At 47.8% G+C, this 22,678-nt stretch overlaps 1 protein-coding gene across 2 annotated transcripts in view; it reads left to right on the plus strand.

The window, feature by feature from the left end:
- PPP2R3C (protein phosphatase 2 regulatory subunit B''gamma) overlaps positions 1 to 22,678 on the plus strand; it is a 128,919-nt gene that overhangs the window by 31,117 nt on the left and 75,124 nt on the right. For both annotated transcript variants that reach the window (XM_078659376.1, XM_078659375.1), the window contains exon 4: positions 16,450 to 16,562. In XM_078659376.1, the coding sequence (XP_078515502.1) occupies positions 16,450 to 16,562 (113 nt within the window). The remainder of the gene's footprint in view (positions 1 to 16,449; positions 16,563 to 22,678) is intronic.

A 22,678-nucleotide genomic window follows, 5' to 3' on the forward strand; every position in this document is an offset into this window, starting at 1 on the left:
TAGATTCAAATGGTGGGGTGATAACCTTGAAGGTACGACCAGATAGAAAAGATCGAAACCATTCAAGTGCCACATTATCGACACCTGCCTCAACCAACCGCTGTAATAAAACAGCGTGGGAGACCGTGTCGAACGCGGCACTGAGATCAAGGAGCACCAGTGCCGCAGTCTGACCAGAATCTACCACAGTCCGAAGATGTTCGACCATAGAGAGCAGCGCTGTCTCGGTACTGTGACCGGGCCGGAACCCGTTCTGCGAAGGATCTAAAATGTTCGCAGAGTGAAGATGGGTAGATAAGATGGCATTGACATGGACCTCGGTCAATTTAGCAGCCCAGGGAAGGAGGGAAATGGGGCGGTAGTTCTCCAGTTTCAGAGGATCCAGAGCCGTTTTTTTAAAGATGGGAATAACCTGAGCCTGTTTCCAAATAGCCGGGACCATACCTGAAGATAGAGATAAATTAACAAGATCTCGCAGTGGAGGAAGACAGAAAGGAGCGGACTCTCTAAATTGAGTTGGTCGTAAAGGATCAATAGGGGAGCCAGTTTTAACTTTCACCACAAATTTGCTAAACTCCTCCATCGTAAGTTCTGGAAAATGTGTCAGGCGCATAGTAGTTTTGGGGACTAATTCTTGATTCTTAGTTAACATAGTGGTGGTAGGAAAAGAGCAATAGATGTCCTTCACCTTTTTAACAAAAAAAGTGGCCAAATCCTCACAGTGTGAGAGGGAGTAGATCTCAGCAGCTGGGGCTCTACTAGCTGTAAGATCCTTGAGCACCTTGAATATAAGTTTGGTAGGATAATGACTTCAAGTGTTGGTGACTGCTAAGCAGAACTAAAAAAACATGAGATTTCAAGTAATCTGTTGTTTCTAAGCTGGTTTCTCTCTTTGTTATCTTTTCAAAGCTCAACCAATTCGTAGTTCTTCAATCTTTAGAGTGCTTAAAAACGATATATATAGCCAACAGCGAGGTGTATTTCAATATCTATGAACATCCTTCTATGTTTCAGGCAGCCCAATAACTCAAATTCTGTCCACTTTCAGGATATATACAGATGGAAAGATGAATAGCAGGTCTGTCTAAATAGGACAGTCCCGTGAAGTATCCCTCTATATGCCTCTTAGATATATTTGACATGACCTGAGATGTCAGATTGCCAGGAGCAGCCTCAATTCTTTGCGTGCCTTCAACCTACGGCCAAAGAATGAGGTACAGGCAAAGCAGCAACAAGGTGTGGCCATTACACGTGCATCTGATCACATGGTCTGATATGCACCTCGCCAGAATTTCAAAGGCCCAATGGTTGTGGCCCATTTAAGACACTGCACATCTGTGAATACCATCCCAAACACAGTAGTGCTGCAGTAGCAACGTCATCTTATTCGGAAAGCACATGAGATAGGCATGAGTGTCCCAGTGGACATTGCTACATGCACCCCATTCCTTCGGTACCCTCTGTATTGATGCCTTTGCCTGAAGTAGCCCCAAGCTTAGATTTCATAAGTTGAGGTTCAAAGGTCATCCTGCTCTGCTACTTTCCTTCAGTCAACAATAATTCATTAATATACTGTCGAAAAAAAATAGTTTTAAAATTCACTTCTTATTTTTGAGTATCTTAGTTTTAACTGTTTGTTTCCTGCTGCATCTTGGATATCAAAGGGATTGATTTCCTGCTATAATTTTTCCCGGCATTCTCTATGAACATCTGACAAAGTACTTGATCTGCTGCTCCTCAGTCCTAGAAATGGCCTATTTTGCTACAAATATTTATATAATGCCTAGTCTTCCAATGGTATGGTCTTGATTCACCAAAGCGCTTAGGTACTCTTTCCTTTTGGTTTCGAGGATTCGGTCACAGATATGAATCTAGTTTTGTTTCAGTTGTAATTTGACAGCGTAACTACAGTTATTATTTTTATTTTTTCCTGATGGATACATCTACCTGCGGATTCCTCGCCTTTTAAAAATCCCAGTGCATAGGGGGAGGAGCTACGCTAGCAACCAAGATGGCCGCATAAGCTCCCGGCTCCGCCGACCTCCGCCGGAGGCTCACAAATTCTGCCTACCATCCTGATTTCCCACCGTTACCCGTGCAGCTGAAGTGCGCCTTACTCTAAAGGTGCAATCCCGGAATTTCTAGCTGCTCAAATGATGAAGATACGCCGCGTGCCATTCTCGGCCTAACCCGGAGTTGAAGCCGGGGCCTTGAGTTCTAACCCTGCCGGGTTGGAGTTGAACAACATCGGCCGCGGGACGTGGGTGGTTCCGGTCTCCCGAAGTGGCGTCTTTCTTTTCCGTTTTGGATGGTGATCTGGTGGCAGCTTTATCCCGCAACTGCGGCGGCTGACGTATCGACTGCTTTGGTCGGGGATCCACTGCCCGGAGGCCCGCTGCGCTCACGGGGTCGATGGGCTTGGTTCCTCGCTGGCGGCGACGGTGCTGAGATCGTGCTTTTTGAAGTGCCCACAGTTGTCATCTGCATTGCCTTTGCCTGGTGCCCTGGAGAAGTCGACCTCCGGGGTTCAGATACCTGCCCGGTCGCTCACTGAGGGGCGATGGAGCGGGCTGAAAGTACACCGTCGCTGCACACTATAATGGCCGCCATTGCGGAGCTCCACATACGAGTCACCGCCACCGTCCAGAGTATGGTTGTAACTGTCGATAACATCTGCCGGAGACCGGACTCCGACCCTTTGTTGGTCGTGTACCAAGATGCTTTACCCGCGGAGCAAGTTCCAAATGCTACCGAGGACCCTGTGCGGAAGTCGGACTTTGAAATTTTTTGCGACCCCCAGATGGCAGCGAGCGAGCCCGAAATTATCGGCTGTGTGTTTTGCCCTCTGTCGATATCGCCCGAGACGGATGTGACTATTCCTGTACTTCAGTGCGAGTTCCCCACTGACTGTCGGATTAATACCTCGCCCCTTTTCTCTCGGAGTGATCAAAAACGCATTGCTGACTTATTGAACTGTGTTTGACTTTTGGACTTTGTGAACGTCTATCCTGGTATCACTCCTTTCGTGTTGACTTTGAGACTTTTCTATTTCTGGATATCCTTTCTGTGCTGGCGGTTCGAATGGACAGGGCTCGCATGAAGAATCGCAGCGGCCAGGTTTGACTTTTACCGTATGGGTTTGGAATAAGACTTCATTTGACACGGGATTGTACCTCATGATTGCACGGGAGGGGGGTGGGGGTTTTTACACGCTTCCCCCCTGTTGGATTTTACTTGTTGCGTTTTCTTATCCTGGAGACTTATGGGGTGGGTTGCGGCTGGCGGGGGGCAAGGGGGACCGGGGGGGGCATGTTCGATATTCCCTCCTCCACTTTCTTCTTTCCTTCTTTTAGGTACAAGTTCTGGGGCGACAGGCACGCTGCTAGTGGGGATGGGCCGTAGCCATTGCAGAGGTGTAGGGTGGGGGGAATGGGGAGAGGTTTATTATTTTATATTAGTTTAGTTCTATGGCCTTTTTTTCTTCTTTCTTTCTTCTTTCACAAGAGACGGGTCGATTATCCTGTGTCCATTTTCCTATTTGTCGGGTGTCTAATTTGGTTTTTAATATCCTGCATCATGGATGGGCTGGCTTTGTGGAATACTGTTTTGTCGGATTGCTGTTATTTCTCCTCTTGAGGTCTATATCGTTGCCACAATTGCATCCGTCGGTACAATTGTTTTTTACGCATTGTGTCCTTGCTCACCTATTGATGTATCGTTCTAGGAATATGGCACCCGAATTATGTATTGCAAAAAACAACAAGTGATGGACTGAATGTGGATCAATGTCACACACTCCCCCAGTCAAAAGATCTGGGCCCAAATCCATCGTTTTTTTGCACTCCACACCACCCTGGGTCAGATAATGGCTTTATGCAAATCAGCTCTGACCCTGTTGCCCCATGGGAACAGTCCAGTCCGAACTACAACAGCCATATCTTTCCCAGACCGGAATCAAGCATCCGAGGACCGGACCGGTTTCGAGGTAACACCTCTCTTCAGCCCGGCTAGCTTGACTCCAAGTGGTGTGGAGTGCCTGGGACCCACGTCTGGGCATCCCCAGCGCACTTAGGGCGGCAATTGCAAAAAACAACAAGTGATGGACTGAATGTGGATCAATGTCACACACTCCCCCAGTCAAAAGATCTGGGCCCAAATCCATCGTTTTTTTGCACTCCACACCACCCTGGGTCAGATAATGGCTTTATGCAAATCAGCTCTGACCCTGTTGCCCCATGGGAACAGTCCAGTCCGAACTACAACAGCCATATCTTTCCCAGACCGGAATCAAGCATCCGAGGACCGGACCGGTTTCGAGGTAACACCTCTCTTCAGCCCGGCTAGCTTGACTCCAAGTGGTGTGGAGTGCCTGGGACCCACGTCTGGGCATCCCCAGCGCACTTAGGGCGGCAATTGCAAAAAACAACAAGTGATGGACTGAATGTGGATCAATGTCACACACTCCCCCAGTCAAAAGATCTGGGCCCAAATCCATCGTTTTTTTGCACTCCACACCACCCTGGGTCAGATAATGGCTTTATGCAAATCAGCTCTGACCCTGTTGCCCCATGGGAACAGTCCAGTCCGAACTACAACAGCCATATCTTTCCCAGACCGGAATCAAGCATCCGAGGACCGGACCGGTTTCGAGGTAACACCTCTCTTCAGCCCGGCTAGCTTGACTCCAAGTGGTGTGGAGTGCCTGGGACCCACGTCTGGGCATCCCCAGCGCACTTAGGGCGGCAATTGCAAAAAACAACAAGTGATGGACTGAATGTGGATCAATGTCACACACTCCCCCAGTCAAAAGATCTGGGCCCACATCCATCGTTTTTTTGCACTCCACACCACCCTGGGTCAGATAATGGCTTTATGCAAATCAGCTCTGACCCTGTTGCCCCATGGGAACAGTCCAGTCCGAACTACAACAGCCATATCTTTCCCAGACCGGAATCAAGCATCCGAGGACCGGACCGGTTTCGAGGTAACACCTCTCTTCAGCCCGGCTAGCTTGACTCCAAGTGGTGTGGAGTGCCTGGGACCCACGTCTGGGCATCCCCAGCGCACTTAGGGCGGCAATTGCAAAAAACAACAAGTGATGGACTGAATGTGGATCAATGTCACACACTCCCCCAGTCAAAAGATCTGGGCCCAAATCCATCGTTTTTTTGCACTCCACACCACCCTGGGTCAGATAATGGCTTTATGCAAATCAGCTCTGACCCTGTTGCCCCATGGGAACAGTCCAGTCCGAACTACAACAGCCATATCTTTCCCAGACCGGAATCAAGCATCCGAGGACCGGACCGGTTTCGAGGTAACACCTCTCTTCAGCCCGGCTAGCTTGACTCCAAGTGGTGTGGAGTGCCTGGGACCCACGTCTGGGCATCCCCAGCGCACTTAGGGCGGCAATTGCAAAAAACAACAAGTGATGGACTGAATGTGGATCAATGTCACACACTCCCCCAGTCAAAAGATCTGGGCCCAAATCCATCGTTTTTTTGCACTCCAAGTGCGCTGGGGATGCCCAGACGTGGGTCCCAGGCACTCCACACCACTTGGAGTCAAGCTAGCCGGGCTGAAGAGAGGTGTTACCTCGAAACCGGTCCGGTCCTCGGATGCTTGATTCCGGTCTGGGAAAGATATGGCTGTTGTAGTTCGGACTGGACTGTTCCCATGGGGCAACAGGGTCAGAGCTGATTTGCATAAAGCCATTATCTGACCCAGGGTGGTGTGGAGTGCAAAAAAACGATGGATTTGGGCCCAGATCTTTTGACTGGGGGAGTGTGTGACATTGATCCACATTCAGTCCATCACTTGTTGTTTTTTGCAATTGCCGCCCTAAGTGCGCTGGGGATGCCCAGACGTGGGTCCCAGGCACTCCACACCACTTGGAGTCAAGCTAGCCGGGCTGAAGAGAGGTGTTACCTCGAAACCGGTCCGGTCCTCGGATGCTTGATTCCGGTCTGGGAAAGATATGGCTGTTGTAGTTCGGACTGGACTGTTCCCATGGGGCAACAGGGTCAGAGCTGATTTGCATAAAGCCATTATCTGACCCAGGGTGGTGTGGAGTGCAAAAAAACGATGGATTTGGGCCCAGATCTTTTGACTGGGGGAGTGTGTGACATTGATCCACATTCAGTCCATCACTTGTTGTTTTTTGCAATTGCCGCCCTAAGTGCGCTGGGGATGCCCAGACGTGGGTCCCAGGCACTCCACACCACTTGGAGTCAAGCTAGCCGGGCTGAAGAGAGGTGTTACCTCGAAACCGGTCCGGTCCTCGGATGCTTGATTCCGGTCTGGGAAAGATATGGCTGTTGTAGTTCGGACTGGACTGTTCCCATGGGGCAACAGGGTCAGAGCTGATTTGCATAAAGCCATTATCTGACCCAGGGTGGTGTGGAGTGCAAAAAAACGATGGATTTGGGCCCAGATCTTTTGACTGGGGGAGTGTGTGACATTGATCCACATTCAGTCCATCACTTGTTGTTTTTTGCAATTGCCGCCCTAAGTGCGCTGGGGATGCCCAGACGTGGGTCCCAGGCACTCCACACCACTTGGAGTCAAGCTAGCCGGGCTGAAGAGAGGTGTTACCTCGAAACCGGTCCGGTCCTCGGATGCTTGATTCCGGTCTGGGAAAGATATGGCTGTTGTAGTTCGGACTGGACTGTTCCCATGGGGCAACAGGGTCAGAGCTGATTTGCATAAAGCCATTATCTGACCCAGGTTGGTGTGGAGTGCAAAAAAACGATGGATTTGGGCCCAGATCTTTTGACTGGGGGAGTGTGTGACATTGATCCACATTCAGTCCATCACTTGTTGTTTTTTGCAATTGCCGCCCTAAGTGCGCTGGGGATGCCCAGACGTGGGTCCCAGGCACTCCACACCACTTGGAGTCAAGCTAGCCGGGCTGAAGAGAGGTGTTACCTCGAAACCGGTCCGGTCCTCGGATGCTTGATTCCGGTCTGGGAAAGATATGGCTGTTGTAGTTCGGACTGGACTGTTCCCATGGGGCAACAGGGTCAGAGCTGATTTGCATATAGCCATTATCTGACCCAGGGTGGTGTGGAGTGCAAAAAAACGATGGATTTGGGCCCAGATCTTTTGACTGGGGGAGTGTGTGACATTGATCCACATTCAGTCCATCACTTGTTGTTCTTTGCAATTGCCGCCCTAAGTGCGCTGGGGATGCCCAGACGTGGGTCCCAGGCACTCCACACCACTTGGAGTCAAGCTAGCCGGGCTGAAGAGAGGTGTTACCTCGAAACCGGTCCGGTCCTCGGATGCTTGATTCCGGTCTGGGAAAGATATGGCTGTTGTAGTTCGGACTGGACTGTTCCCATGGGGCAACAGGGTCAGAGCTGATTTGCATAAAGCCATTATCTGACCCAGGGTGGTGTGGAGTGCAAAAAAACGATGGATTTGGGCCCAGATCTTTTGACTGGGGGAGTGTGTGACATTGATCCACATTCAGTCCATCACTTGTTGTTTTTTGCAATTGCCGCCCTAAGTGCGCTGGGGATGCCCAGACGTGGGTCCCAGGCACTCCACACCACTTGGAGTCAAGCTAGCCGGGCTGAAGAGAGGTGTTACCTCGAAACCGGTCCGGTCCTCGGATGCTTGATTCCGGTCTGGGAAAGATATGGCTGTTGTAGTTCGGACTGGACTGTTCCCATGGGGCAACAGGGTCAGAGCTGATTTGCATAAAGCCATTATCTGACCCAGGGTGGTGTGGAGTGCAAAAAAACGATGGATTTGGGCCCAGATCTTTTGACTGGGGGAGTGTGTGACATTGATCCACATTCAGTCCATCACTTGTTGTTTTTTGCAATTGCCGCCCTAAGTGCTCTGGGGATGCCCAGACGTGGGTCCCAGGCACTCCACACCACTTGGAGTCAAGCTAGCCGGGCTGAAGAGAGGTGTTACCTCGAAACCGGTCCGGTCCTCGGATGCTTGATTCCGGTCTGGGAAAGATATGGCTGTTGTAGTTCGGACTGGACTGTTCCCATGGGGCAACAGGGTCAGAGCTGATTTGCATAAAGCCATTATCTGACCCAGGGTGGTGTGGAGTGCAAAAAAACGATGGATTTGGGCCCAGATCTTTTGACTGGGGGAGTGTGTGACATTGATCCACATTCAGTCCATCACTTGTTGTTTTTTGCAATTGCCGCCCGAAGTGCGCTGGGGATGCCCAGACGTGGGTCCCAGGCACTCCACACCACTTGGAGTCAAGCTAGCCGGGCTGAAGAGAGGTGTTACCTCGAAACCGGTCCGGTCCTCGGATGCTTGATTCCGGTCTGGGAAAGATATGGCTGTTGTAGTTCGGACTGGACTGTTCCCATGGGGCAACAGGGTCAGAGCTGATTTGCATAAAGCCATTATCTGACCCAGGGTGGTGTGGAGTGCAAAAAAACGATGGATTTGGGCCCAGATCTTTTGACTGGGGGAGTGTGTGACATTGATCCACATTCAGTCCATCACTTGTTGTTTTTTGCAATACCCGAATTATGTATATTCTCGTGTTTTTCTTCAATAAAAACTTTAAAAAAAAAAAAAAATCCCAGTGCACCAGCATTCCACGGAAATGTTTTTGAAAGCTCTCACGTGTCAACAAGGGCGTCTTAATGCCCATGGCTCTGTACGATGCACCGTGTGACGTCCCTAGAGCCACAAGAAGCCTTTGTCGACATGCTAACAGTTCCTTTTTTTCCACGCCTTCGATATGTAACGGTTTCTGTTGACTCTCCATTAGGGAATGGGCGAAGTCTTTTGACGTTTCCTTGAAATTGTTGCAATTTTTGGTAACCATGTCTCCGCCATGGAAGTCGGGGTTTAAGCCTTGTAAAGACTGTGAGGGCCAGATGGCCATCACTAAAGATCATGATATTTGCCTTTGGTACTTAGAGCAGATCACGATGTGAACGTCTGTTCATGCCAGAAGATGAATCCAAAGGCATTGAAGTAAAGGGAGGCAAAGCTGTTTATGGCAAGACCGAGGCAAGAGAAGAGAGGTCGTCGAAAGTCTCACCTTTGATCCAAATCTCTGTCTTACCATTCATTGAGGTCAGCAAGAAAGAAGCACAGAAAAAAGCAACCTCATGTTTTTCGATGCCGTTATTCCAAAGAGGAGTCGCCGAGTTTGGTGTCTCAGCGACCGGCTCCAGACGATGGACGTCAAGAAGCAACTCTGGTGCCGTTCTCGGTGTCACCTTTGGATCTTGGCCGAGACTGACGGATCCAGCGCCTCAGCAAGAGCAGGTGTATGTATCTAGCCTTTCCTGCTTCAGATGGGGATCCCCCCACTTTATAAGTGCTATATTTAAAAATTTTAATAGAGGGAGGACTCCAGCTGGTGCAGCTGTAGGTACCATGAGTCTGCTGTAATATTCTTTGGACTTTCCAGCGACCTATTAGCAGGCTTCTTTTATGCCCTTTCTGTCGATAGCCCGGATTTCCTAGCCGACTCAGTCCTTAAGAGAGCATCTTAGAAAGAAGACTTCTCCTCTGGTCATTCCGCCTGCTGAGGTTTCGCTGTCATTGTTCATGACTTCTCCAGCGCGGGCTCACTTCATTTCGATGTCGAATGCTTCGACTCCAGTGCCACCTCTCACCACTTTTGTACAAGTACTGATGTCATCAGTGCTGACATCGCCGTTATAGATGCCACGTCTCCGGTCAAGAAGAGAGGCCCAAAGACTTCTTGAAGAAGAAAGGTATTTCTTTGGAGATAAAGATCCTCCAGAACTGGAAGAGGATGAGATTGTATCACTAAACGTGGTTTTTGAAGGGTTGGAAGAGGCAAGTGGCTTGCACACGTCCCTAGAATGGGAGTTGCTGTCACCAAAAGGTATTCCACCTCCAGATGTTACTTCCTACCACTCACTTATAAGGAAGGCAGCGGAAATGTTGGAATTGTCTCTTCCCTCCACAGAAGTTAAGTCAGATTTGTTGACTGAGGTGCTTCACTCCTTGTCATCGTCCTTAGAACCCTTGTTACCTTTTAATGAGGCTTTAACAAAGCCAATTTTGGACGTCTTGCAAAAGCCTGTACCGACTCTTTTTGTGCTCAGGCCGATAGCTAGGAGGTATAAGCCGGCTCCAGGTGATCCAAACTTTTTGTCTGCGCATCCATTGCCTGAGAGTTTGCTTGTTCAGGCTTTGTGTTCGTCAAAGATGACCCCTGCACCCTTTCCCTCTTCTCCAGCAGATAGGGAGTCCAAAATGATGGAACAATCGGCCAAGAAGGTGTTGTCTTTAGGCAGCATAGTTATGAAATCTACAAGTGCAACCTGCTTGTTGAGTTGTTACATACATGCCTTGATGGAATCGGCTAAGACAGTGATCCCAAAACTGCCTGATGATGAACAGGGACACTTTACCGAGCTTCTCAATGGTGGTCAAGCTGCCACCTGGGCAGTGGATACGAGCTGGGTTGGATACCGCAGATTCATTGACTAGAGCGATGGTAACTTCAGTCGCTACAAGAAGACCCGCATCGTGAGAGTATCTGGTTTCTTTCGGATGTGCAAAATGCCCTCGTGCATTTGCCCTTTCATGGGTCAAAACTCTTTGGTGCCAAAGCAGATTCTACTGTGGAAAGGTTTAAGGACAGTAAGGTGACAGCTAGATCTTTGGGTCTTCAATCAGCCCAAGGATTACAAACAGTTTAGGAGGTTCTGGGGTTTTGGCAGAAATGTTTAGTATAGTGGAAGATGGCAGTACTAGCAGCAGCCATCCAACCCCCTCTATAGAAGTTACAGGGGGCTTGGCAGGAGTAGACTGCGAGGAGCTGCCCTTCCCCCATCATCCTCTTCTCCTCCGTCAACATCACAGGAAAGCAGCCCTGGTTTCCCCATCTAAGAGCATGCTTTACCAGTGGGAGATTGGGTGTCCCAGTTTCTACAACAGTGGAGATAATATCGGATCAGTTGGTATTAAATATTGGAGAAAAAGGGTAATGACCTACCCTTCCAGGAATTTCCCCCATCCTTTCCGCCACAACAAAATTTCTTCTCTGCATGCCATCTTCAGCTTCTCCGACAGCAGGTCCAATCCTTGCTTAACAAGCATTTGCAATGCAATAGGTCTCGCAGTTACACAAGTTTGAGCTATTGACATTGTAAACGACAATGTCTTTTATTTATGTTTTTGAAAAAAAAATATAAGGCATTGTTATTTACAATGCCAATAGCTTAAACTCGCGTGCAATAATTTGCTAGAGTTTAAGCTATTGGTATTGTAAATGATACTGCCTTTTATTTATGATTTAAAACAAACATTTAAATAAAACGCATTGTCATTTACAATGCCAATAGCTGAAACTCTCAGAAATGCGAGACCTATTGCATTGCAAAGAACCCACTTGTCCCCAGTTATAAGTATTTACATTTGGCAAAAATAGTAACAGCAGATTTCAGTTAAGGCCCAGTGGTGAAATAAGCTGGTGATGCTTGCACACCTTACCCGATTCACAGGCTCCCTTCTGCGTCTAGAGGATGGCGGGCAGTCCTTGTTGCAGCACCTTGCGGGTCTCCACCTTCATTTGCCACACATTGTCATAGGTCCTTCCATTGCTGCCACACACCTTGGAAGTCAGCTTGCACTGGCACACGCCCATGGCCATGCGCTTCCCTGCTGGGTGCTTGCACTCAAGACTGTCCCCACACAGCGGGTCCTCTTTACGGCGCAGACGAGACAGCAGTTGGGCACGTAACTGCTGGGGCAGTTGGGACTTGGGCATCTGGAGACATCACATCACGAGGAGCACATGCTGAGGCCTAAAGGGTCCACCGCACACTGCCCTGTGATCGCGGCCACAAGTAGGCACACTAACATGTTGGCATGTGCTAATTTCTGCATCGACATTTTTTTAAACTAAATAAACATAACATTTACAAAAATGATGACAAATGTGCAGTTCGGCTCAACTAATAACCCTCTATTGTGAGGTTTAGTCAAAATAGTAAAAAGTGTGCAGACAAGCTTACATGCACTCTGAGGCCTGCCACTCTCCCCTGCCAAGAAATACAACTGACTAAAAAACACAAGCCGGCATTGAGGAAGAGTCGGAGCAGAAGAGCGGCACCACAGTGAGCATGTTTTACAAAACAGGAAGGAACAAACGTGTGCCCTGCTGCAAAAGCAGCTGCCCGAATTACAGGGTATACACTTGTTAGGAGAAGAGGAAGTCTGTGGAAGATGAAACGAGGGGAGGGATTCAAGTGCAGGGCCACCGATGCATAGGAACGTAGAGCCTTTAAAGGGATAAAGATTGTGTGGGGGTCAGATCGGCGTGCAGAGCAGCCTGTGGGTGATAAGGAAGGAGCTGGTATCAGATCTACATCCACCGCTGCAGAGGAACCTGAGGCCTATAAGGGGGAGGAATTGGGGGGTATCTGGTTTATACCCAGCCCAGTGCAAAGGATCAAACTGATAAATGTGGGCGGTTTGGGTACAGATCAATCGATACAAAGGAACGTCTAGCCTTGAAAGGGAGAAAATGGAGGGGGGCAGTGGGGGTCGGAACCAGAAACTTACGGTCATTAAATGAAGAAAGGGGCGGGTTCTGACAACGCAATGTAAAGAAACCAGTGATTCATCACAGGAGGCTGTACCGGATTCACAGCCACCCATGCACCCATGTGATGGGAGGGGGCGAGTTTCGGGTTCAAAATCGAATGCAGAGGAGGGGTTTCGGGTCCACACACAGAAGCACCAGAACCCGCAGCTGGTGGTGCAAACTTTACTCTCCGGATGTTTGGCGGGAAGGTGTGGTTGAAGTATGTTCTATGTCTGAGGGGTTGCGTGAGATTCTGTCACACGGTATTGTTAAACCTTTTGCTGTGCTAATGAGCCAGAGCCGCGCGAGATGTGACAGAGTAGTAGGCATGTTGTTCCGTTCAATCGTCTCGGTGTGGAGAATCAGGTAGCTCAGAGGTCTCCTGGAAGAATCCTCTGCGAGTCATTGCTGCTATAAGGCAATGGTGGCTGTTTGGTGCGGCTTGTGGACTGCATTCAGTAGATCTATCTACATGCTGACGGATTTGTCAGTGGTGTTTTTTTTAGAGAGTCCAGGATCATGTTAGAGTCTGCAGGTTGCTGAGCTATGTTTTATCGTCTTCCTGAATGAAGGCCAGGTGGGTTGGTATTCCTTACGCGAATCGGTCGGAGCTTCGAAAGTTTTCTTGCTTTGCCTCGGGAACGAACCGAGAAGGAACTATGTGTGCATTGCTAAGGAGGCGCCATTTCTGCTGGTGGAACAAATGCCGATCATTCTGCACCTACAATGAAGCGGAGTACGGTAACGTGATCCAAGGGTTTAAAATGGAGGAAAGGAGTACGATCTAGTGATTAGAAGGTCGGCTTCAGCAAAAAGTCTATCTCCGCCCCCCACCTCCAAAATAAGGTTTGCGTCTTAGACGTTAGGTGTGAGAGGGACAGGAGCTGCGAGAGGTAAGTTGGGAGAGAAAGACGGAGAGCTAAAATGGGATACAGAGTGTCAAGGGGAGAGATGTGCCCAGTGAAGGCAGATGGAACGTGAGATGGAGATGGGGTTAGTAACAAGTGGAGAAGAGGAGAAATAGAGATAACAAGACGGAGGGAAGAGAGGGGAGGGGGGAGGAGAAATGCGACACGGCGGGAAGGGGCAGGCAGGATGACTCAGGGGAGGGGGCGGAGCGGGGCAGAGCGGCATGTGGGTGTGAAGAAGCCGGGCCTTTGAAGTGAAGCTAAGCTTCACTTCAAAGGTGTCGGAGGAATGCGGGCGGCTGTGCACGCGCTTTTAAGCTCAATGCACATGCGCATTGAGCTTAAAAGTCACGGGCACTGCAAGGAATCGCCACGATTCCTTGCAGTGTGGATAAAGAGTGGATAACTCGCAATACTCTCGCCTTGCTCGATGCGCATGCGACAGGCGAGACCTAAAAAGGGTGTAGTGGAGTTAGTTCCAGAGCAGGAACAGGTTCATAGATGCTATTTCCAGTTATTCCTGATTCCCAAGAAGGACGGTCATTTACGTTCGATCCTAGATCTCAGGATTTTTAATTGTTTTTTTGAGCAAGAAAAGCTCAAAATGCTGACCCTAGCTCATATGCTTCTTGCGTTGGAGTGAGAAGGCTGGATGCTCTCAATTGATTTGCAAGATACATATTTTCACCCCCCTGTTCTGCAGTCGCACAGGAGGTATCTCCGCTTTACGGTGGGATCTCAGCATTTCAGTTTGCTGTTCTCCCGTTTGGTCTTCCTGCCTTACCTCGAGTCTTCACAAAGGTGATGGCAGTGGTCGCAGCACATCACAGAAGGCGAGGAGTGCCGGTATTCCTTTACGTGGACGATTGGCTGATCGAACCCAAGTCTCCAGAGTTGGTGTTGCATCATTGACAGTTGATGACTCTGTGGTTGTACAACCTGGAGTTTTCAAAAACAAGCCCTCACCTAGAGCCCTCTCAACTCACCCTGTTTATAGGGGCAGACACTATGGCGAATCTGGCCTTTTCTCCTCTTCAGAGGATTCTGGGCATTCAGACTGAGTCCAGTGTTTCAGGATGCAGCTGTGATTCAAGCCTTGAAAGTCTTGCGCCTGCTGTGTCTGATAGCCTCCTGCATTCTGTTGGTCATCCATGCATGCTGGCACGAGGGCCCGCCAGTGGTACCTCTGCAAGCAGTGGCTTCAGCACAACAGGGATCTCCAGGAGTCTGTCATGATCCCCAGAGACACTGCAGTGGATCTTCAGTGGAGCAATCCGTCCAAGGAAAGCCATTTCACCCTCCTCCTCCGGTGGCCACTGTTATAACGGATTCCTCTACTCTAGGTTTGGGAGCTCGTCTGGGGGATCTGGAGATCAAACGTCTTTGGTGAATGGTTGATACCAAAGAAAAGGGTTATTAGTATGAGGGAAAAGGTTGCACTCCACTAGGTGAATGGCGTATAAGATTCTTACAGTACTGTCGCTGTGGTGCTACACGGAAAGGGGTGACCCCGACAACCCCTTGAAAAATGTTATGCAAAGCAAACCTCTACCAATTGTGAAAAGAACCTGTGCACACACATAATATTCCACAAATAATATGACAATTTTTGTGAATTAGAACAGAAAAGCAGGTGAAACTCGTTGATCTTGTTGTGCATTAAATACAAGATCAACGAGTTTCACCTGCCTTTCTGTTCTAATTTACGAAAATTGTCATATTATTTGTGGAATATTATGTGTGTGCACACGTCTTTGGTGAATGGATTTTATCCCAAAAAGGTGGGGTGGGGGGGATGGTGTGTGTGTGTGTGTGTTTGTTTGTTTGTTTGTTTGTGGGTCCGTCTCTTCCGCCCCCCCCCCCCCCAACTAAGTGAACAAACAACACCTCACAAGCCCACTGATCAGGTATCTGAAGTTTATTTGTGCATGACAAAAAGATGCGTTTCGACCACGTCCATGGTGTTGGTCATATATGTATGTGTGTGTGTATATTTTTATGCACAAATAGGAATACAAGTGATTCAAGTTATTTCTTTTTATTGGACCAAACTCTGCTTAATGAAATGTTGGAGCTGCTGTGGTTGACCTGTCTAAATTTTAGCACCTAGAAACTCATAAACAGAATGCTTAATGTAGTGTGGAGGGGCTTACTTAAACTGTTTTGGGTGTGCGACATGCCTGTTTTAAGTGTACTGTTGGGTGTTGGCTATTAATTGCAAAACATTGTGGCACACATTTGTATTCCCATAAAATATCCCTCAATACATTTATTTATCTAGATTTATATAGCTTGTGATCACCGTAGGTATTGGTGCATTTCGAGATCGCTCTAAATGCTACACAAGGTTTTACATTAAAATACATTGAGCTAAGGGAAAGGAAGACGTGGCTCGAAGAAGAGACGGATGGAGATGGTGGGGAGGAAGGCAACAAGAGGGGCATGTGGAGGACAGGAAGAGTGAAGTGGGATGGGGTAGTAGAGGAAACAGATGGGATAAGGGGAAGAGGAGGAGCAGGATGAAGGAGGGTTGTTGAGGTAGATGGTAGAGTTAGGAGCAGGATGAAGGAGGGTTGTTGAGGTAGAGTTAGGAGCAGGATGCGATGTGGTGAGGGGTGAGCAGTAGCAGAGATGGAGGGTGGTGCCGATCAGGAGGGTGGCGAAGTGGAAACCATAGACAGTGGAGTGTAGGGAAGATTGGTTAGTAAAGCATGGACACATTGTGATTTAATGAGAATCAGATAATATGTGCAATTTTGATAACGGATTAAAGTATTTTCTTAACAGATGAGTCTTTAAAAGATGGCAGAAATATAGAACAGACGGTGAAGTTCTGATTTCTGTAGGCAAGGCTGTTTCACGCCTATATTTCCAGCTTTACGTTTGCCATGAGTAATTGTCACTATTGTGTATATTACAGCATTTCCATTGTATCACGTTTTCTGGGTTGCGATTTCAAAGAGTCTTTCCTTCTCCTAATAGAATCTATGGTTTCTGCTCGACAAGCACCAGACGCTGCCCATGGTCGGAGATGAGGCCATGATCAACTATGAGAATTTCTTGAAGGTGCGAGACAAAGCTGGACTTAAGTGCAAGTAAGAACTATTCATTCTGGGGCATATGATACATTCCACGCACCCTACCACAGTGGTATTTTTATTACTGCTCCTTTTCCTACACTGAGGGGTAGCACATAGTTCCCCTCTTTGAAATGCTCTTCACCTTTCGAACATCATTCAGCTCAAGATCATGTTTGTAAAGTAACTTAACTTGCAAAGTAAAACTGTTGTGTTTGTTGAATGTAACATACCATGTTATCTTCAGCTCCAGTGATCCATATGCTCACTAAAAACAGCTTCATGTTCTATATCACTAGATGCATTCTTGATGAATTCAGCAAACATTTTTCATATTGCACAATCCATTTTTACCAAGTCCAGCTCACCTTCATATACCAATTGATGAATACTCACTAAGAACAAACATTCCTGGAGCACTTACACTTTGGGCCCCACAAGGGGTTAGATATTCACGATACAAATTCCAATACAGTTACTCAAGAATGCTCACTAAACACAGCTCATGTGTCACAAACCACGTGATTGCTCATTGAGTGGACTTCCTGTATCGCTCAATGATGGCTTACCCAGTGCGACGCACATTCCAACATTATTCAATGCATACTCGATCAATGCAAGTTACGTCTCTGCTTGCACGGTCTGCAAGCTTGATATATATACACTTGCGTTTCATATCACTCAACCTGTGCTCCCTATATGCAGATCATAAATAAGTAGTTAATCAGTGGGTGCTTTCTAAAGACTGCACCTTTTCCTTTATAATTCAACACATACTTACTTTTAGATCTGACTGCAGCCTTTGACACCCTAGACTGTGGACTGCTTCTTGGCGCCTAAACCAGAATTGGGACTACATGGCAAGGCTCCCCAGTGGATCTGTTTCATTCTCACTCGTATACAGCAGAGTCCATCGTCCTTTTGGATCCAGAGGATGGACGTCCGGTTAGTGCTGTGCCCCAGGAGTCTGCCCTGTTGCTATTTCTAGTTATGACCTGTTCAGTCCCTTGGGTGGGGCTAAATAAAGCTCATGGTCTGCTCTATCAGATGAATGCACAAGACACTCTGGTCATCCTGGAGCTACGCCTGGCAGCACCAAAGATATGTCACCTTACTGGTGACCCATAATGCCATGCGTTTAAAATAAAATGTCTCTGGCTAAATACTCCCATCACTGCGATTCTGAGACTGGGCCTAATAAATGAGGCACTAGGTTTATTGCGTAGACCCTTCAGTGCACCCTGCAAAACTGCACCTCGAACCAATGAAAATCGGTATGGAAACATGAGTATCCCAGTTCCATATTAAAAGGTAAACATCTACCCTGTTGCTTGGGACCATTCCTGTGATCCTGCTGCTCCAAGCAGTTATGCACCAGCCCTATTTACTGCTCTGCTGTCACCTGGAACTAGATTAACTAAGGTCTATATTACGACTTCTGCACAGCAGGCTGATCAGACTAATCTTTGGCCGTAGAAAGCGCAGTCATGTCTCTGAAGCACACTCTGGTTCAGGCTTGGTCATTGTGGAGGCCCAGATCAAATGTGCTCATTGTTATCCAAACATTCATCCGCAAGCAAGTACCAGTCTTGACCCCTAAAGCCAGTCTACGTGCTGCAGCTCGGCTGGGGCGGAAGCAAGGATATCAGATCCTAAAACCACGATCTTGAAGCAGCTCTACTGGCTCACTCTAGAACAGAGGCCTTCAAACTATTTTGCTCTAAGCCCCCCTAAGTAAAATGCTTGAAATTTATAACCAGAATATGGGGAGTGGGAGGGACAGGGCTGAGCACAGGTGACAGAGCTTATGAGATCATTTCAGTGGCATTTTTCTGTAGCTCATAATTCACACTAAATGTGAGAATCATAAAAGTGCAAATCTATCAAAGAAAAAAGAAATTGACCAAAAACACAAGGCCCCATAATTGGGGTTTTTGAGCTTGGGTCCCTGTGCACCAGCACCTGCTGCACTAATGGTAGCTGTGGCCCTGAGAAGCAGACGGTCTCCTCTGCCTCTTTCACCCCTTCCCCTCATGCCTGTCCATCACTCCAGTCTTTAGACAGACTGTGTCTTTCTGTAAAACAATGATCTCCCCCCTCTGTGCAGCCAGGGTGCCCACGCCCTAACACTTTTGTAAATGAAGAGTTATAATTGTGATGCTGTGGGCCCCTGACAGTTCTGGGCCCCAGTGCCACTGCTCCTGCTTCACTAACGATAGCTATTGCCTTGCAAAGCATGCAGTCTCATCTGCACTTTGCAAAAAACATGGGCCCCCATGTTGCCTTCTCTCTGAAGCCCAGCTGAGATATCTCCTTTGCTTCTATGTTCACCTCCTTTGGGCTATGGGTCCGAGGACTAAACCAACATTGGCTCAGCAAATGTGTGCTGGGCCCTAATGCAAACAAGGAAGTATGGCGCAGCAGCCACAACTCTGATTTAATTGACCCTTCAAAACCATGAACCCTGGTGTCACTACACCTGCAGCACTAGTGGTACCTTCAGCCCTGTGAAGCAGGCTGTGTCCTCTGCCCACGTCACTGGGCCATCATTCCTAAGCCTGAGGCCCAAAGCAGGCTTCTCTGCATCTTTCTATCAAAGGAATAAGGGGAACAACCCCCCTCTCTTGCCCTTTGCTGCTTGGGCTCTGTCCATGTGCAGGAGGGTCACCTTGCACCTAATGTTTCCCACACTGTTTTTGGTAGTAGACTGCCAATAAGTGCAGTGTGGTGGCCCCTCACAACCCTGGCCCCAGTGCCACTGCACCTGCTTCACCAATGGCCTTTTTAAAAAAAAAAAGGAACCCTAGTAACTCCCTACCTTCCTCAAGGCATCTCTCTGAGGAAAGTCCATCTGTCATGTGAATGTATTTGCAACCAGTTAACTTAACTTGGATTTATTTTTCATTTAAGGTTTCCGCATCCTAATATATGCGGTTAACTGCAAGACCCTTACAGAATAAACACGGCTAAAAATAACAAAATATTTTGTAAGTGTTGTGATTTTCACTTTCAGTGAACTGCAAATAAAATAATGCTAATCAGTTGGAAATACTTTCTTTTACATCATACATGTTCCCATATCTTTTTTTAACACTTCAAGGGCTGCATGTAAATGAAGACAATCTGGGTATGCCCTAAATAAATAATGTCGTGCTTCCAGGCCATCTTCATTTGGAAGAACTTGCTCAGCATGTGTGCCACCCTGTGAATGCATCCGCGGACCCCCAGGGAGGCGCGCCCCACAGTTTGAAGATCTATGCTCTAGAAGTACTCCTCAATTTCAAGATCACATACATGCAGCCTTCTCAGGGCTCCTAGAATACCTGCAAGAAAATCTCCATGCCTTGGGGAAACAAAAACTAACCAGAGCACAAGCAAGACTGAAACAGAGATCCTAAAGTCAAATAAAGCAAGCCCGCTGATTGGGCCATTTTCTGTGTGGCACCCAGACTTTAGGTCTGATTCCTGAAGCCATAAGGTCAATCCCAGACCGCCCACAGTCCGGAAGAAACTCAAAACACCCTTGTTCAGACTTTCTTCTTTAGTTTTCCCTCCCAATAGACTGAACTCCGTTACGCAGAATATATTTTTCTGAAAGTTGATGTTATATGTGACATTAGACTGCAAGTGATTATTTTTTTTTTAATATGTATATCACTCGGCTGTGCTTGTGGATATGTCCATACTCTATTAAAGTAAATAGAAAATAAACTATTCAAAATATCATCAATAAATAGAACTCATATTTCGCATTACGTAGCACATGCTTATTGCAAACCCAAAGAGAGTCGGGAGTAAACAAGTTCAGCAGTAGGGGGCCCACTCTGGCAGAACCCTTGGACGAAGGTGGAAAGGAGCGAGACAGAGCTTTAGAGAGCAGAGGGGTGCCACCGGTCAGGTGATTCAAAGTCATGGTGCCTTTGTAGCCTAGGAAATTAGGCGAAATCGTGCGGTCAGAAATCAAGGGTATTGGGAATCTTCAGGGGCTTTTGCTCCTTTTTCTTGATCGAGGTCGAGACTTTCCACTGGAAATCGTGTATTTACAGTCAAGCGCTGGATCGGGGTACACCCACCATGATACAGAGGTAGAAGCGATCAGGGGGGCATTACATCTCTGACAAGTGACAGCTCTTGAATAGAGGGAGAAGGGTAACCCAGTGTTCCTCTTGGGCCAGAAAAAAGAGAAAGACAGGCATCCAAAGAAGTTAAGGCTTGTTGCTCATCACATCCTGGATCAGTGGCTCAGCGCAGCTGGTCATCCTGCGGTAGGGCAGTGTACTGACATTCTGACCTTTTTGTTCACACAGATGTGGAAGCTTGCATGATCAGGGTGAGTCTTGAACCACACCTGTGTCTCTTTGGCCTTCACCGAGTGACATTGTCTTGAGTTGCGTGGTAGCTCCTCATGTCTCCTGAGCTGGCTCTTCTTTTGGTCAGTCTTCCACAAAGGTTGTAGTTGCAGCCGGCCTATAGTTTTAATCGCAGCCGGCCTATAGGTTGTAGTTGCAGCCGGCCTATAGGTTGTAGTTGCAGCCGGCCTATAGGTTGTAGTTGCAGCCGGCCTATAGTTGTAGTCGCAGCCGGCCTATAGGTTGTAGTTGCAGCCGGCCTATAGGTTGTAGTTGCAGCCGGCCTATAGGTTGTAGTTGCAGCCGGCCTATAGGTTGTAGTCATAGCCGGCCTATAGGTTGTAGTCGTAGCCGGCCTATAGGTTGTAGTTGCAGCCGGCCTATAGGTTGTAGTCGCAGCCGGCCTATAGGCAGTAGTTGCAGCCGGCCTATAGGTTGTAGTTGCAGCCGGCCTATAGGTTGTAGTTGCAGCCGGCCTATAGGTTGTAGTTGCAGCCGGCCTATAGGTTGTAGTTGCAGCCGGCCTATAGGTTGTAGTTGCAGCCGGCCTATAGGTTGTAGTTGCAGCCGGCCTATAGTTGTAGTTGCAGCCGGCCTATAGGTTGTAGTTGCAGCAGGCCTATAGGTTGTAGTTGCAGCCGGCCTATAGGTTGTAGTTGCAGCCGGCCTATAGGTTGTAGTTGCAGCCGGCCTATAGGTTGTAGTTGCAGCCGGCCTATAGGTTGTAGTCGCAGCCGGCCTATAGGCAGTAGTTGCAGCCGGCCTATAGGTTGTAGTTGCAGCCGGCCTATAGGTTGTAGTCGCAGCTGACCTTGGCTCTTACCCTGCGGCTTTCATTTCTCCAAGGCTCAGGCAGCTTTCCATGCTTAGTCAGAGCCTTACGGTGAACAGAAGCAGACCCCCAGTCCTGGTAATGCCCCTCTCAGCTGGACACTAGATTCTGCTGGTGATGTTAAAAGAAGTACTCGATCCTGGTTCTAAATGGACCAATATTTATACCTGACTTGGACCGCAGATATGAACACAAAGGGCTGGCGAAAACGGGGGAGATAGGTAGACAGCAGATGACTAGTGGCTTGCCTACTATCCATCCCACCCCTGACAGCTTCCATGGGCTCTTGCCTTTACAAGGTTGGTTGGATATTCAAGCCGACACAAGTGCCTGTGATAGAAAATGCTAATATTTGACCAACACGCCATTTATGGAATAACAATTCGTCTAAAAAAACTAATCTCTTCAGCAATGATGATTAGTGATATATATATTCATGATCCAGATTTTATTTTATTCATAACTTATTACTTTTACTTACAATGTCTTTATATTTAATAGAAATCCAAGCACTAAGAATAAGATATGTGGGTGCCATGAAACACTAACCCAATTACCCACAGCCAGTTACAGGAAGCTTTTGGACTTGTTGAGAACTGCGCCTTTGCTATCACTAAACAAGAGAAGAATTCGAGATTGTATCATCTCTAAAATTAGCATTCAGTAGATCTATGCAGCCACAAATTTTGAGCTTCTTACATTCAGTTGCAGGTGGATGCTGTCTGTCTGGAGTTGGCATTCAAGTCTTTTGTACAACTCTGAAGCATTAAACCTGCATCTTCCACAGTTCACCTTATTGTTGACACAACCTTGCTTTATGTCCCATTATAAATGGTATCTTTGTCAAACCACCATTCCTCCAAATAAAATGAACTGAATCATTCTCCTGGTGGCCGGCTCTGAGAATCCTCAAGTTTCAACTCTGGGTTCCACCAGCGAGGGGTTTCAAATAC

This window comes from Lissotriton helveticus, chromosome 9, assembly GCF_964261635.1.
Source record: "Lissotriton helveticus chromosome 9, aLisHel1.1, whole genome shotgun sequence".
NCBI classification, from domain to species: domain Eukaryota; kingdom Metazoa; phylum Chordata; class Amphibia; order Caudata; family Salamandridae; genus Lissotriton; species Lissotriton helveticus.